The 17,175-nt window shown below is 40.8% G+C and overlaps 1 protein-coding gene across 2 annotated transcripts; it reads right to left on the bottom strand.

The window, feature by feature from the left end:
* Positions 1–2,411: 2,411 nt before the first annotated feature.
* LOC145441544 (uncharacterized) lies at positions 2,412–15,419 on the bottom strand. Of its 2 annotated transcripts, XM_080319430.1 has the most exons (4): positions 15,250–15,419; positions 14,997–15,161; positions 4,915–5,058; positions 2,412–2,891 (listed from the first exon to the last, which is right to left on the bottom strand). In XM_080319430.1, the coding sequence occupies exons 1-4, from the start codon at positions 15,360–15,362 to the stop codon at positions 2,696–2,698; spliced, it is 618 nt and encodes a 205-aa protein (XP_080175556.1). In that variant the 5' UTR covers positions 15,363–15,419; the 3' UTR covers positions 2,412–2,695. The 2 variants fall into 2 exon arrangements, with proteins under 2 accessions (XP_080175556.1, XP_080175557.1); XM_080319431.1 differs by lacking the exons at positions 14,997–15,161; positions 15,250–15,419 and adding an exon at positions 5,157–6,100.
* Between the last annotated feature and the right edge of the window lie 1,756 nt (positions 15,420–17,175).

The following is a 17,175-nucleotide window of genomic DNA, read 5'->3' as shown; positions in this document are numbered from 1 at the left end:
TAGACGCAATTTTGAAATTCCCCCGGCCCACAACAGTGAAAGGCCTTCAGGAATTTACGGGGATGATCAATTTTTATCATCGGTTCATACCCGAGGCAGCGAAAGTCATGATGCCTCTCTATGGTGCTCTTTCTGGAAATCCAAAAACGCTACTTTGGACAACTGAGATGGACACTGCAATGGCAAAAGCAAAAGAAGCTCTAGCCAGCTCCACACTTCTCCATCATCCTTTACCAGATGCAAAGACTGCTTTGACGGTCGATGCCTCGCAATACGCAGTTGGAGCAGTTTTGGAGCAATTCATAGACCAACGCTGGAGGCCGTTAGCGTTCTTCAGTAAACACCTCCGACCACCGGAGCTCAAGTACAGTGCTTTTGATCGGGAATTGTTGGCTCTGCACCTTGCCATTCGACACTTCCGGTATTTTCTTGAGGGCCGCAACTTTACAGCCTTTACTGACCACAAGCCACTGACGTTCGCATTTGCGAAGATATCAGAGCCTTGGTCGGCGCGTCAGCAACGTCACCTGTCGGCAATCTCTGAGTATACCACAGATATTCAGCACATTGATGGGAAAAACAATCGTGTAGCTGACGCTCTTTCGCGAATTGCAATTTCTAATGTACAGAACCCGTTACTCGACTAAGATTATGAGGCAATGGCGAAAGCCCAGCTTGACCCGGAGGTACAAGCATATCGTACGGCAATATCAAATCTACGCATCGAAAACGTTCCGCTTGGAACGGCCGGCCTTACCTTACTTTGCGACATTTCTAGAGGTACGCCACGTCCAGTAGTCCCTCGCTCTTGGCGAAGGAAAGTCTTTGAAGTTGTACACGGACTCTCGCATCCTTCGATCAGAACAACACGAAAACTGGTGGCATCAAAATTTGTATGGCATGGGTTGAAGAAAGAGGTCGGATTATGGGCAAAACAATGTGTTCCGTGTCAACGCGCTAAAGTACACACACACATCCGGGCACCGCTAGCGAATTATCCACCCACAACTTCTCGTTTTCAGTCGGTAAACATTGACATCGTGGGACCATTGCCAATGTCACAAGGTAAAACGTACCTGCTGACAGTAGTAGATCGTTTCACTCGCTGGCCGGAGGCGATACCGATGGAGGACTCGACGACATTAACGTGCGCTAGGGCATTCATCGCCAACTGGGTGGCACGCTTCGGTATTCCAGCACACATTTCCTCCGACCGAGGACCGCAATTTACTTCGCATTTATGGGCCCAACTCAATCAGCTGCTAGGCGTGATCCTACACAGAACGACTAGTTTCCACCCGCAAGCCAATGGCCTCGTGGAACGCTTCCATAGACATTTGAAAAGTTCCCTTATGGCAAGACTCACTGGTCCAAACTGGCTGGATGAGCTACCATGGGTTCTTTTAGGCATCCGCACAACACCCAAAGAGGATTTGGACGCCTCTTCGGCCGAACTTGTGTACGGTGCTCCATTGACGGTTCCCGGCGATTTTGTTTCTTTTTCAGGAGAAAGCGCACATCGGGATTTGCCAACGTTGCAGGAAAAGATTCGCAATCTCCTTCCACGTCCTATGTCACGACACGGCACGTCAAAAACCGCAGTCCCCGGAAGTTTGAAAGAATGCACATACGTGTTCATTCGAAAGGATGCACACCGACCACCGTTGACCAAACCTTACGACGGACCGTACAAGGTTCTGAAGAAATCGACGAAATCATTTACGCTATCCATGGGCGGCAGAACGGAAGTGGTGTCCGTCGATCGTCTGAAGCCGGCGTATATGGATCTAAACGAACCAGTGGAAGTAGCACAACCTGCAAGACGGGGCAGACCACCGCGGCAACCAAGTGAGATCGAGCAACCGCGCGATCTTCAAAATGCAAGAAGATCGAAACGCAACAGGCATCCTCCATCTCGCTACGGTTCCTGAGGATCCCCGCCGCTGGAGGGGGATGGTGTAGCGGCTCTACAAGACGCGCTCGTCGATCGTGTGATTATTTGATTGCCAATTTGTGAATGTTTCCGCGTCCCTTTTCAATGCATGCATGTTGATGGGTTAACTCGTCAGTTACTAACTTCGCTCGCAATAAACGGAGCTCTCGCTTCATGTGGATCAATTTCCCCCATCCCCATGCACAGGAGTGTAGCAGCATATGTTTTTTTAACCTCCCACGGATAGAAAAAAATATCTGACTATATAGCATTATGGGAGGAGGGCACTTTGCCTGGGGTTCCGCAAAAGCTTCGAATCTCTAATTTCAAACTTGACTGCTTTTGTGACCTCACGGCATCGTGAGCAATATGTTTTATTTTTATGCGGAATATATCCTGGCTTCACTAAGGCGCATTGCTCATTGATCATCCAAGAACTCAATTCCAACCAACCCAGTAAGTTTGGATATCCCAGAGATAGTCTTTCACACAGTTTATTCGAGATACATGTAATCGAAGAACGAACAAGTAACACTTCAATTCGAAAAAGTTTCCCGCTTAATGGCCATTGCTAAATAAGTTCTTCTGTTGGTGAATAATTATCGGTATTTTTTAGGCTTATAGGTGAGCTAATACGTTTTGTGTAAGCTATATAGGCTGCATTCCAAAATTACACTCGTAGCAATAGGCAATAACAATCAGGTGACTTATCATATATAATATACACATAACATATATATATTGCATGCATAGATAGAGCGATTAGGTTTGCGCGATATATTTATTAGCCTGTAGGTTTTTTAAATTGACAGGTTTCCCGAGATGGATAGGCGGTAGAAGCAGCGGAGGCAATATAAAATGCAAAGGCTCCGGTTCGGTTTCCTCGTTAATTACAGGTGTCATCTGCGTCTCTGGAAATCGGGGTAGCCTATATGACGTAGATACGTTCGATGGACGCCTGAAAAAGGTACAAAGGTACAGACAAATGATATGACTATTATCTCGGACTATTTAATACCAGGGTCTGCTATTTGGGTCGATGATGTTTTCTACGATTTTCTTGTGCTTATATGCTATATGCAGGCATAGGTATGCCAATTGCTTATTTTGGCAGTATAGCACATATTAATAATAATAATAATAATAATACTGGCAGACTCAAATTAATCATTTTTTAAACCGTTTTAGTTTGGCCAATCTTATCAGATAGAAATGACAAAACGTGTAATATCCACTCAGTGCCCAAAACAACATATAGAATATCAAATTGATAGAATATTAAATTAACAATGATTTTGCAGAGCAAATTATCTCGAGACAAAATGATCGACTGCTGCTGCAATTGTCGAATATGTCTGTGTCCGTCAAAATTACAGACATATCATCACAATACTGCTTATCATACCATTAAAAAAGTTTTGATGATACTTTCAGATCACAGTCTCCACTACCTATCCAATGGTTATAGTAATGATGAGTATATTTTTTATATGATTTCAAAACGACAATCGCGCAAATTATTGCCCCTCGATCTCTTGCTTTTAATATTGGTATCCCTGTCGAAAATTAAAAATACGTCAATTTATAGAATTGAGTCTAACTATATTAGCAATTATGAGGGAACGTATCGTTTAACATGCGACATCGGGTGCGCGTTCGCAGAAAGATCGTCAACGAAGAAGCCTTGGCACAAACTAATAGATGCAAGTTGGTCGAAACCTTCAATATTGATATTGTTACTCTTGTCCTTTCAAACTTAGCCCAGCGGCATACAGAAGCGACCCGCAATATATGCAAGTAACAATATTACTGACCGAATTTATTAGTTAACTTTGAAGAATTTTCGCGCCTGGTCCGGCCAGGACTGAAGTTATTGGACTCTGTAAGCTACACACCCTGAGTTTTCATGACATAAATGTTATCAATTTTGATGCGTAATAAGATAAGTCGTGTTTTCATCGTTACCTAATCCGGCTCGCTTCTATCGGACGACTAAATGGGTCATTATCATTCAAGTGGCCCTGCAATGGTTCGTAAATGGCATGCGGCCCGTTGGACGAAAAGGATGGCCGGCACCCCTGCTATAGTTATACACTCATAGAAATCTACTTTTAAAAAATCCTCATCTCTGTCATATTCAAAATTTAATTTTTGACAGTTTTGGCAGCTGCTGGTTCCCGAAATGCTCTGCATGCCTATATGCTTTTAACAGTCTGTTTATAATGATCATCGTGGTTAAATCTGGCCTTTTTGCAGCGCGGTGGCAATATATTCGATGATTTATAACTCCATGATAAACTAAGGACCTGCGCATATCGCCCGCGACTAGGATGCGACAATGCTTATTGACTGAATTCATATGTCCAATATTGTCTATATTCAGGGGCCAAAAAAGCGAATATTTTATATAATTTGTAAGTTCCACTTCCACGTCTTTCCTCATCCCATAGTGTTTATATACCATAGGTAAAAACTTCTCTCTCGCTCATTATTATATTCAAACAATAATGGCAAACAGCAAGTATACACGTTTTTGTCCCCGTGCCAATTTTGAGAATAGGTATGATTCAGTTTCACGGATCAAAAATCTCGACAGGTGCAGAGTTGGGAGCGATCTGGCTATTCAGTTTCGGGCCGGGAATGGTTCGCCTCGAGAATATATTTGGCACAAATCGAGCCAATTGACTGTTTTGCTTAAAGGATCGATAGTTGTATGTTGAGGATAACTACTAATATTACTTCTTGTAACCTAGGGTTACCATATTTTGGAAATCTGAATAGAGGACACTTTTTCAAAATTTTCAAACTTGCAAAACCGGTGAAAAATCCTCTTGAAAGAGGAAGTATGGTAATTGGTAACCCTATTGTAACCTCACTATCGTGATTTAAGTGTAGGCGAATATCTCCTCTTCAGCAATTTCTCCATACCTAATTGTTTAAAATACACAGTTGCACATAGCCTTTGTCGGTATAATGCAAACCTTTTTGAATATTCCATTGACGTTCTGCGCGATGGGTCGAAGCTTGGTCGACGAGATGCGACGCTTGGTCTTTTGCGACTTATACGCGACGAAGTTCTGCTTAAGCTGAAGAGAATATCATCTTCTCTTGCTCTTATAATTTCCCTGAATATAACGTAAATCGAGATCACGCCCGATCTTGTCAAGTCCATTGTAGGCTACAACTCTCGATATAGGCCCGTTCTGCGTATCTATATGCCTACCTGCGAATAGCTTCACTTCGTTCGTACAAAGCAGCTTCATACTTCCGCGTATGGACCAACTGGTTTGGCCAAACTTGTACGATTTTGAAGTCTTTACCTTCATTCACGTTCGGTAACCCCATTACTCATTTATTCCTTGTCATAAATATTATATGTGTGATAAAACTATGTGATTTGAAATCGATATATGATGTAGATGGCCTCAGCGTTGGACCAATTTCTCAACACAAATCACTCTCGGCAATGACGCAATTATAGTTTCCATTATTCATACACTCCCTCATCTCCATTCAATCGCGAAATATTAGGCTATTAAATCCCATTGACAGTTTTGAAGTATGTGAAGGACGTACAAAGCTAGCCCTACCTCCCACCAAGTTAATCACCGCAGACAAGCCTGTTCGTTAGCTACAGAACTTCACTCGGGGAACGGTACTTTGCACCTTATTGTCCTCAAAATTCGTTTGTACACAAATAAACGCCTCACAAGAAGACATGAGATTTTACGGGCTATACTGAGAAGAATAGACAATAGCATGTTTAAACAGTAAAGCAAATATTTGTATACATGAATAGAACATCGCTTTAGACATACGTATAAACCAATCGTAACTCAAAAAACTTATGTCTATTTATGTTGTTCTAGAGCGCAATTGCTCGCGGTTCTTCCATACAGTGCCAATCAGCGCAGAACAACGCACCCGTGTCATATCGAACATCAATATAGGTGTCACAAACTCTTAGAAACCTTGAGGCTATTGCTGCATCAGAATAACACATGGATGGGTGAGGGTCTGAATGAATGGATGCATTAGCATTTACTCTCGGTCATGTACCGAGATTGCGTAGTGGTACATTCCAATGGGTTGCGAGTTCGAGTCCAACCGAGGTCGACTCCAGAATTACTATACTTAACTGCTGGAGGTTATCTAGGCTCCTCATCGCCACGAAATCCGAGTTAGCGTGTCTTAAAAGAGCCCAGATGTAGGCCGTGCTAGAAGTCTGTAAATACTGAATCATAATAAAGAATATCGGCCTGGTGTAAAATGACCATTTGACCAATGTAGTCGAAACGCCGTGAACATAAAAAAAAAACTTGTCGGTCATCACACACAGCACGAGCGACGAGTGTGTACGCTGACATGCTGATTGCTGATCTGAGAACTGGCGGCAGACTTGCATGGTTACCAAAAGTCAACGCACACCACTCATCGTACCCGTACCAATACGATGACGATGACCTATTATAATATAGTTTGGCTAGGATTACTTCTTTATTACTGGGAATGAACTAGATTAGAGTAGTTCAGTTCCTTTTTTATCGCGACGTTGCCATATTCAAAATCATTCTACAACATGCAGGCCAGGCGGTTATTACAGATCCTTACGGATTTTCCACCCATATCAAGACTCAAGTTTGCAGTGCAATTTGGCACGGAGAGGTATATACAGTGGTGGCCCTACGAACGGGGGGGGGCTGGGCGAGACTTACCGGGGGGGCTAACCGTGAGTTATGGGGAGCTTCGCCCCCCAGACCCCCCCTTTCGCATCTGTTCTTATTATCTTTCACCACGCCAAGGTCTGCCAAGGTGCTGGATTCGGCCATGTCTATTATTGCATGCGTGCAAGGATAGACTACATCAAAACTAAGTAATTCTACCGCATGCAGAGACGTGATGATTATCGGGATACGGGACTTTTCTAACAAATGCAGAGATTTGATGATGATTGACACATCTGTACGGAATCATATTCATGCTCGGTACACATATTTCCATGTTTATTCGTTATTGTCCTTGAAAAAAGCGCATAATCCAAATAGGGGAAGCCCTTTGACCAGGGGGGCCCCGGGCGACCGCCCACCTCGCCCACCCCAAAAGCCACCACTGGGTATATACTCAGCTAGGGGGGCAACTGAGAGCCGGATGACCCTCTAACATTTTACAGTCCTTCATCTCTATAGTGCCGTAGGCTCGACTTAATCGTGACTTTTTTTATTATATGGTTACAAACAAATAGGCTAAGCATTGCTCGAGTTTTATGCGAGCCTTCGGCAAGATACAAGAATTTTGATAAGACGCTCATATGCGGCCAATACCATGTGGTACGCCCATATGCGTTCACTACAAAATTTCATCGCCTCCTCTGACGACGAGCGATGGCGAATATATCTATAGCTCTATGGGTCGACATACCTCTATCGCCCCCCCTGAAAGTCACAGGTCATCAGTAACGAAGTGCTTATACACTCCCGATTCCACACCACAGTTTCGGATGGTAAAATACTCACTTTTCCATAGTTAACTTTGTCAAGTGAAACACAGTTTTTCCAATATTTGAATTCCTTTTATGAGTGAATGAATCGTCAGACGGGCTAGAACAGGTTCAGGCTATAGGCTATTTAGTTAAGGTAGGGTACAGCTGAGGTGGGCAAAGTACAGTCGGCGTTGCCACTCATTTAGAAGTATAGAGGGTAATACCGTAAATGTAAGGATATTTTAAAACTACTTGAAGTAGAAGTAGAAACTAAGGATATGAAAAGTACTGAAGCAAGTAGTTCAAAAAATTTGATTTAGTCGACGAGTTGTATATTGTTAGCAGTTATAACTCGTATGTGGCCAGTGGCCACCCTCGAAATGTCATGACACGTGTTCATAATCGCAACGAATGCTTAATGACTAACCACACTATACGAATATACAGTGAAATATTTGAAAATATATTCAGTTACCGTAACATAAGGGCTCTTTCAGACTTACTGGCTTATATCCTATTTTTGTATCCCTCTTAGCGCCGAAATATCATTTGCCTATGCAGAAACAGCTGATATTGTCATCACAATGCCATTTGCGTTGAGAACACGGCTTCGCCGAATTATTCAACGAGGCGTTACTACGATGTTGAGAGAATATAAACATAGTATAAACAAGTTCAATCGGTGTGATGCACTTGTTCTCGAACGGTGTGCTGCGGCACACTAGTGGGCCGATTGGACTGCTCAGGGGGACCTCTTGTAAATGTGGTAAATAAGGTTGACGTGGGCTATACAAAGGTTAAGAAATCATAATTATGACTATGACATTGTGCGTGGTTCTATTATTTGTACCCGCTCAAGGGCACACAATGTGCAAGGCAATGTGAAAGAACAGATAGGAGAATGTCAAAACGACCTAGAACACCAGGGGTGGGCAATTATTTTCCTCCGCGGGCCAAATGAGAAGTAGAAAAAACGTTGGCGGGCCGAGTGAAAATTTTTAATTATATTTGCCCGCGTATTGTAATTTTATTTCTAAATTATATTGTTAGTAAATGTTGCTCAGTGAATATGGAAACAATGTTAAACCCCTGTCCTCGTTCTTCAATTAAGATTCTAAAACAGTGGTTCTCAAGCTTTTTTAGGCACGCCTTCCTTTATGATAGTGGCAAATTTCGCGTCCACCTTATCATAATATAACAAAATATTTAAAAGTGTAACGAGAATGCTAGCAATCCCAACGGATATTTTGATGGAATGGAAGGTTTTCGCTGTTGATGGCAGAATTCTGAAATATCAAATTCGGGGAATACACAGAGCAAAAACGAGATGATGGTGGTAAATCCGAGCAGTGTGCAGTTTAAGTAGCCCGACTTTACTTAATATCCTTAATCTCGGCGACATGCTCGGCAAAAACTAAAATGACAGGTTCCCCCTGACTCCAGTATACAAATAATTAGTGCTGTAACCTAAACCTAATCCTTCTTGGAATCTCAGTTTACGGCTTTTATTTTATTGCATGCTCGGTAATCCTTTATGGGTGATAGATATGACGAGTCGTATCGTAATCTCGAGCTCTGATTGACTTGTTTTTGGAATCAGGGATTTGGCAACGTATCACATAACAATTTGAAACACATGCCGTATAATGTCACTGTCACTGTCACTGTCAATGTCACAGTGACAATGGCAACGAAGGTTTGAACTAAACGAAATGGAAAGAGTGATTTTTTGTGACTTCAATTGCTACTCATGATTTGCCGCATTGCCTTTATTTTGAATCTGGATTACGCATGCGAGGTAAGTAGGCAGCTTAATCGTGGCATATTAATGAACAGGCTCCAAAGTAAACGAATTTCCTGTTCATTTGATACAGACTATGGTTTTAGTCATGTAAAAAGCAAGTTGTATGTTTTGAATTCGAAGCAACCTTTCGCGGGCCGCACAAAATGGCTTCGCGGGCCGCATTTGGCCCGCGGGCCGCACTTTGCCCAGTTCTGAAGTACACGGTCTCTCAATATGTACCTCCTCACTCTAAGGCCCGATGTAGCAGTGTTCGATCTTTGTTTTCCTTTTGTTAGTCTTCATCGCTCTTTGTCATTCTCCTTCTTGAATTCGTCCTCGATCGGGTCTTTTTCTGGGCTTTTTTGTAACGACACTGTGAGCATAGCGAGGGGTGGGGCCTCCACCGTCAATGTGGGTGGAACGCCAACCCTCCCACGTATGATAGAATTTGGGAAGGTGATAGCTAAACAAAAGGTCATTTCTCGGGCAATTCTACCGTGATGTTGACTGTTGAGGTTTTGCTGAAAGTATTGACCTTGTTTTTCCAGTCAACCTCATCAGAAGCAAGGACTGAACATGAACAGTAGGGCTGTTCAAAAATAAACTTTTTTCCTGAATCTTGCTGATTACTTGATTAAATCGTTAGGTTGCCTTAAAAAACGACGCACACCAAATTTGAATTCATTCCAACCAATATTCGCGGATTTCGTAGAGTTTGAAAATTTTGAATTCGCCTGAAAATGCAAAAAAAAAATTGATCAAAATTTTCTGCCAACCCCATCAAATTGTTGCGCGGTCTTCAAAAACGATGCAAAACAAATTTGACTCAATTCGAAGTCGTAGAAGTGGAGTTATTTCAGTTTTTCTTTGATAATTCTAGGATTATCCTTGATTGGTGGATCATCCCAGAATTATCATCAAAAAACTTGAATAACTCCGCTTCTGCAGCTTGGAATTGAGTCAAATTTGTTTTCCATCGTTTTTAAAGACAGCGCAACAATTTCATAAGGTTGGAAGGAAAATTTGAAAAAAATTTTTTTTTGCATTTTCAGGCAAATTCAAAATTTTCAAACTCTACGAAATCCGCGAATATTGGTTGGAATGAATTCAAATTTGGTGTGCGTCATTTTTTAGGGCAACCTAACGATTTAATCAAGTAATCAGCAAGATTCATGAAAAAAGGTTATTTTTGAACAGCCCTAATGAACAGTGAACATTGAACATGACGTGGGTTGATGACTTTTTTCTATTTCTATTTCAGTCATTTTCTTGTCAAATCTTGCACTTATCGTACTAGTTATTTTTTTTAGTCTTTATGGTATTGTGACATGACCATTTTCCACCTGACCGATATTGCGTACTACTATAGGTTTCTGAAATGCCAACTGATATAGTACGGCGCACTTTCACTCCAGAGTTTTTGTAAGACATCGCTTATACATAGATCGCAGGGCGACGAGGAACTTAGATAAGCCTCTAACACTTGGGAGGGATTCTAGAGTCGACCTCGGTCAGACTCGAACCCGCAACCCATTTGATTTGCAATGGTGCAACTTACCACTACACTACTCGCCACACTCGAATTGCTACAGGGTTATGTGAACTATTTTTCGCTTTTATACGGTGCCGTGAGGTAAAAATGTTGAGAAGCTCTGGTCTGATGTAATGCAAAATTTCCCGGTATTATCCTTTTCAGCACTCGTGGACTGAGATAAGTCAATATCATTGAGCCGCCTCGATTATATTATAAATCGAACTGAGCAAGAAAGCAACAGTTCACTACGTAACAGCATTTTTGCTTGACTTGGTTTTTTGCTGCAACTATATATTTTAGGGGGTGGCGATACTTTTCAATTGATCACCCCCTCCCCCCTCATCCTTCACCCTTCGGAAAAATACGTAGCTTCAGTGGTGTTTGTGTAAAGACCAACTATAGGAATTAAATATTAATAACTAAGAATTGCAGGGGGTCCGCCTTGAAGTCAGCTTTCTTATGATATATTACTTTTTAATTTTCGCTAAGACTAAAGTGTGCTGTATTGAAATTCATGTTACGCATGACTGATTTTGAAAAGTGTTACGTGCTAAACCTGGTTTTGATCCATGATCCCATTATATTGGGGTAAAGATTTTCTATTCAGCATCGGGAGCTTCTTCTTATTTTTACACACTATAAATTGATCACAACGACACAGCCCCGTTGTTTTATAGCCGTTACTGTCGCATGCAATATGTAAGTAATCGAATTTCATGGTTATATGATCACAAAATATCCATTTTGGAAATGCGATAACTTTGCGATCGACTGTTCGATTTTGACGAAGTTAATTTTTCTGCACTCGGTGCTAGATACCAAACCTACCCGAAAATGTTCATGTAAATCTGAGACCCAATGGTGACCATCTGGTCGATTTGACTTGGAATCACCATTAAACAAAGCATTCACATATTTGCAATAGCGAAGGACTTTATTAAAGATATAAATCCTATGGTGCCTCTTCCTCTGTATGTAGTTGTTTTTCGACTATGTTTTTTCTCTCCGAACTATTAGAATGGCAAATGGCATAATGCCGACATAATGACATAATCCTCGGCCGACCTTCAAGATAATATCAACATCTACCACATGTTACGTCTGGTGTCCAGCCCCATTTTATGGTAGTCTCTAGGGATGGTGTGAACGTGAGGTTCACGTTCGCGTTCTGCGTGTGAACCTCAGAAATTTAGAGGTTCACGTTCACAAACGAACCTTGGTAGGTTCTGCACTGTGAACCTCTTTTCATATATTACAATTTTTCACGTCATGAAAACATCTTTGGCTGAAATTATTTGCATTTGATCTTAATACCACTCTATTCATGGCGCTGGTTTCATAAAAAAAATCTACCCTAAACGAGAATGCACTTTTACCATTGTCAAAATTTTTACTTGCTTTGTTACAAAAGTGTACTCGAAATATCCAGAAATCTATTTGTGAATATTTAGTGACTCTCTGCTGTGAGCTTGACCTGAAATCACACAATATCAAGAGTGAAATACTGTACATGCAGGTAGTCAGTGAATGATGCTTATTCAACAAATCAATGAAATAATGATGAGATGTAAAGAATACATGGTTGTCTAATGCAAAAGATCTAGCAGGCGCAGGAGATTCATCTTGAAACCAAATCGATGCGATTAGGGTATCATCTACTTTTTAACTTGTTAATAGGGTAATAGAGTATAGAAAAGAAAGTTTTCGGGGGGATACGATTGATGATATACGATTTTTCGTTTGAACTCTCTAAGTTGAAGAGCTTCTTGGAGGTACAGAACTTCAATATACAATTGAATAGTATATTCATATTGAAATCAACCCGAATATTTTCGGCTGACACTCGTCAGGGGTAATCGTCAGCAACTAGTAGAGAATTGGAAAGAACATTGTATATCAACAATCGTATCACAAAATATGACGTCACCAGCATGAAATTTCGAATGAGAGAGCGTTCAATGTACTATTCTTAGGTGATACACGAACTCCTGCTCCTGCTGGTGACGTCATATTTTGTGATACGATTGTTGATATACAATGTTATTTCCAATTCTCTACTAGTTGCTGACGATTATCCCTGACGAGTGTCAGCCGAAAATATTCGGGTTCATTTCAATACGAATAAACTATTCAACTAGAAAAGAAAGTATAGAAGTCCGTTTTACACTCTGCTCAATAGCAATGTAGCAATAGTCAGACGACGAATACATTGTCTGGTCTGGCCTCGACCATTAAGGCTCAAGCTTATACTCCCTTGCGAGTCAGCATGTAGGCTACTTCAGCATTGTGACATAAAGTGGCCCGAGTCGTCCCCAGCATGTAGAAGAGAAGTGGTACCGATGGATCAAAAATTGTAAAATGATCTCTGGCCCTCAAATCTTCAGCCGATAATAGCGGATCTTTTGCTGTCACTCTTTTCAAAAAATATTTATAAACGTTTAAAATTTGTTGCTCGAACGTATCATCGGTCCTCACCCGGTGGATCCAATGGCACACGACCATGGGACCATACGCTTAAAACTCAAATTTTTCAACTTGTTTTGTTGAGTGGACTACTATATAATCCAAGCTACAGCATGCCAATGAAGAATGTTTCGTCGCCACCTTCAAGAATAAAATAGATTATATCAACGCAAATGTTGGGATAACATCACGTTTTGATTTCCGCCGAAACTTACATAATTAATGCCACATACATATTACCGGAAAATCGACATTTTGACGTTCAAATACCTCGTAAGAGCGATAAAACACTACAGGTAACTATGATTTACAACCTCTATATATGTAGGCGTGTTTCTGTTGTTAAGTGATTTGGCTCTGGTACCAGGTCCCCCACCCTATAAATATTGTAATTGAATTGAAAATAGTCCACTCGAGGATGGTATTGATTTAAAAAATATGTGCCATTATATACCCTGATACAAGCCCTATACTTCACATCAAAAATCATTGCGGGTTCGTTAGTCTGGAAGGTCATATAGAAAAATGTATGTGTCGGTCATATTTATTTTACACCCCCTAAAACGTAAATCATTTGTCACAGACCCCCAGGTCGAAGTTTTTGCATGTGAGGAAAGATTGTGCCAGTATGCCATTGTAGACAAAGTCGCGTACTGTAAGCATGGGATTATCACAGAGAATTTCGGTCCCAGTGTATCATCGGTACCACATGTCCCCTACATTAATATATCACTTCACTGAAATGTAGGTTTAGAATTTACAATATGACGTCACATGTTCACGTTCACATTCACACAGAAACTTTCAAAAAGGTTCGCGTTCACACGAACCTGAATCTTTCAGAGGTTTACACCATCCCTACCAGCAGTCACTAAGTATCCCACTATGCAGTCTATAACCTGTCCACTACTTGCCGTCTTTTACTATGTTAATAGAAATGTGTCTTCTACCAACAAAATATCCACAAACATAGCAACACAAATCTGGCGAATTTTGCAACGTCTATTACAAAGTGCGACTTCTATATAAAAATATGTTAAATTAATTATGCAATGACAAGTTACCACACCTAAAAACAGTAACTCTTATATTATAACATGTGCTGTCGTATCGGACCCTTGAACAAAGAAATAGATAGCTTGCTGCTGCAGATTACAATAACATTGCAGCGTGTACGAGTTAACTGAGCTTTAGAATCATTCAGGTCGTCAAATCTATGTATGGGTGACTGAACCCACAGCTCAACATTGATGACATAATACTAAATTAGATTTACGCTATTCAATATGTAGTGCAGTTTATCTCCACCCATACCCCACCCTACCCTCGCAGAGGGTTAATTATAATTATCGATGATAGCGGAAATATAATGAGAATGACATTTTCGGAATCAATGCCCTCAAATTATCCAGAAACAGTTAAAATATCAAGCCTTACGAAAAATTTTTATCCAATTTTGTTACGTAGTAAATGAACTGAATGTTCTCTCAGTTTTCCCCTCCCCCTATCGCTCCCATCGAACGCTGTCGCCATCCGATCAACCCTTCGTTTTGTCGCACCCCTGTGGCTCAAAATCATGAGCTCCGTCCGTCGGGCTGTTTCAAGACCTGTGTTGTAACGAAAGCCTATATCCGTCATCCAATAACGATTGAACCATACCTTTCATATTATAAAGGCTATTACTGAACTAAACATAAGGCTCTGTTCTACGGAGAATGCTTCTTCATCTCCAATCACTATACACCCTTGTTCAACATGCTCACTTTTTCAGCCGTTATCTGTATACAATACATATATAGCAAACCTTTTGGAAAATTCCACGGACATTTTACGAGAAGGGTCAAGACTTGGTCGTCGTGATGATACAACGCTCGGTCGACGAGATGGGATGCTTATTGTTTTGCGTCCTAATCGCGACGACGTTCTGCTTGAAATGAAGAAGTCTTCTTCTCTTGCCCTTATGATTTCCCTGAACATTTAGCATTTGTAAAGAGATTGCAGTCCTGCCGAGTTTACCGCGTCATTCTTATTAAATAGACCCAATAGTTTATGCCAACCTGTTGATGGCTTCATTTCTGTCTTGCAAAGCAGCTTCATATTTTCGCGTACGGACCAATTGGTTAGGCCAAACTTGCACAATTTTGAAGTCTTTTTCCTCGTTCATATTCATTATTTTTATTCAATAATATTATCAAAGTAATGATCCTTGTATATAGAAAATGTATTACAATTCCGGATAGTTGTATACTCGAATAATATTTTCAAAAGTAATCCCACCGGTCCCTCACGCAAATTCAGGATCTCTTCTTTTCTACTCGCACTCAGGCCTATTCGGTCGCAAAGTATTTAGGCCCTTGACGAAATTTAAGTACGAAGATAGCACAAAACATCCCCCGTCAGGTCTTTCATTGATAGCCGACATGTTTGCTAGCAACAAGAATCAGAACATGAAACAGTATTTGGCACGTTATTGTCCTCAGAATTTGCTCAAATAGCAAATAAATGTCTTACAAGAAGACATGAATTCGTGAGGTAATAAAGAAGAATACAAATAAAGGCATGTTTCAAAGACGAAGTAAATATTTGTATGCATGAATAGAACGTCGTTAATTTTCTGACTAAAACGGATATATTTTATCTTATGACCATGGATTATATTCGTGCTTCCGACCGAGTGGTGTGATTCGCTCCGTGATGGATCATAATATTTCTTTCTTTTTTTGGCGGGGTGGAGATACTCATTTGTCGAGCTTTATCAGTGGATTGAACGACTTGAAAGAGAAGCAAAACGAGCAACACTATTTTTTTTAATTATGGATTCTGTCAATGTATTTCCCCATGCTAGAGCCCATGTCGCTCCGTGTATATTATCGCTCATAATTGCGTGACACCAATATAATGTATCATTTGTCTTATATCGTTTGTTATTATAGTGTCATGTCTGCATGTCTGCTTCCTTTAGGACATCAGCTCAGCCAATTTGTTCTGAAATTCCACATCCGGTTCCGTGTTACGTTAGGACATGTCCGCATATCCTGTAATCAAAGCTATAGAACACATCTAAAGGTTCACATCCGTAGTTACACACCGCTCTGAATTTAGACGAAATTAGGGTGTATCGATAATTATTGTTGGCCTGGCATGAATTCTGAGCAGGTATGCTTTACCTATTATATGGAGTTTATGTATATCAGCATGCGGGGTATTAACTGATGTTATTGGCAAAGGCGTAGCATGCATGATCGAAGGTGACCTATCGCATGCAGACACACACGAAAGCGATCGGCCAGTTGGAAACGTCGCTTCAATTGCGCAGACAAAAACTATCACCACAATAAACGTGTCTAAAACTCGATACGAAATCCATTCTAACCACGTCGCTAAATGTCACGAATTATGGTCAATTTGTTTTGACAATCGAACGAGGATAATATAGCCAAGTCAGATACCACACCTCCCGTGGCAGTTTCGTCAGCGTACCGGCTGGAATTGCTGGATTTGAGACGTTTTTACAGCAACGATCCTGGAATCGATGCAAGCAACGGATGTGTAACAGTGCGTGTACTTTCATACATATCAGATCCTGGTATCTTCTCCTACCAAGCGAAACTTTATATCAAGCCAAAAGAAAGCTGTACGCGACATTGTCACGTTAATTTGGGATCCTGATAGTACAGAGGATTTGTGTTCCAACTTTTCATGGTTGATAATAGTCGCGTCATATCCTATGACCTATATTGTATAATCGAACTGCGCTGGTATCACAATGATATCGTGATAGGGATCACTTCGGTCTAATAACAAAAACAGATCATGATCGTGAAATAATCTGTTTCCAAAAATCTCAGGTTCATCGGTTAATTTAAAAATCAAATTACACAACACAGATGATTTGTTCTAAATCATGAACTATATTATAGTTTGAGTTGTGAATATGGAATGCCGTATACGTGACTTACATGGTACAAGGTAACAAGCTCCAA

Source organism: Botryllus schlosseri, chromosome 6, assembly GCF_051294905.1.
Source record: "Botryllus schlosseri isolate E-star chromosome 6, Bs_hap1, whole genome shotgun sequence".
Lineage (NCBI taxonomy): Eukaryota > Metazoa > Chordata > Ascidiacea > Stolidobranchia > Styelidae > Botryllus > Botryllus schlosseri.
Note: the sequence above shows the minus strand (reverse complement) of the source record. Positions and strands in the feature narration are given on the sequence as shown.

Coding starts and splice junctions, on each gene's coding strand:
- LOC145441544 (XM_080319430.1), bottom strand. CDS start 15,362: ATGAATATGAACGAGGAAAAAGACTTCAAAATTGTGCAAGTTTGGCCT. Junction 15,162..15,249: donor AGAAATGAAGCCATCAACAG/GTTGGCATAAAC, acceptor CTAAATGTTCAG/GGAAATCATAAGGGCAAGAG. Junction 5,059..14,996: donor TCCGTGGAATTTTCCAAAAG/GTTTGCTATATA, acceptor CGTTATATTCAG/GGAAATTATAAGAGCAAGAG.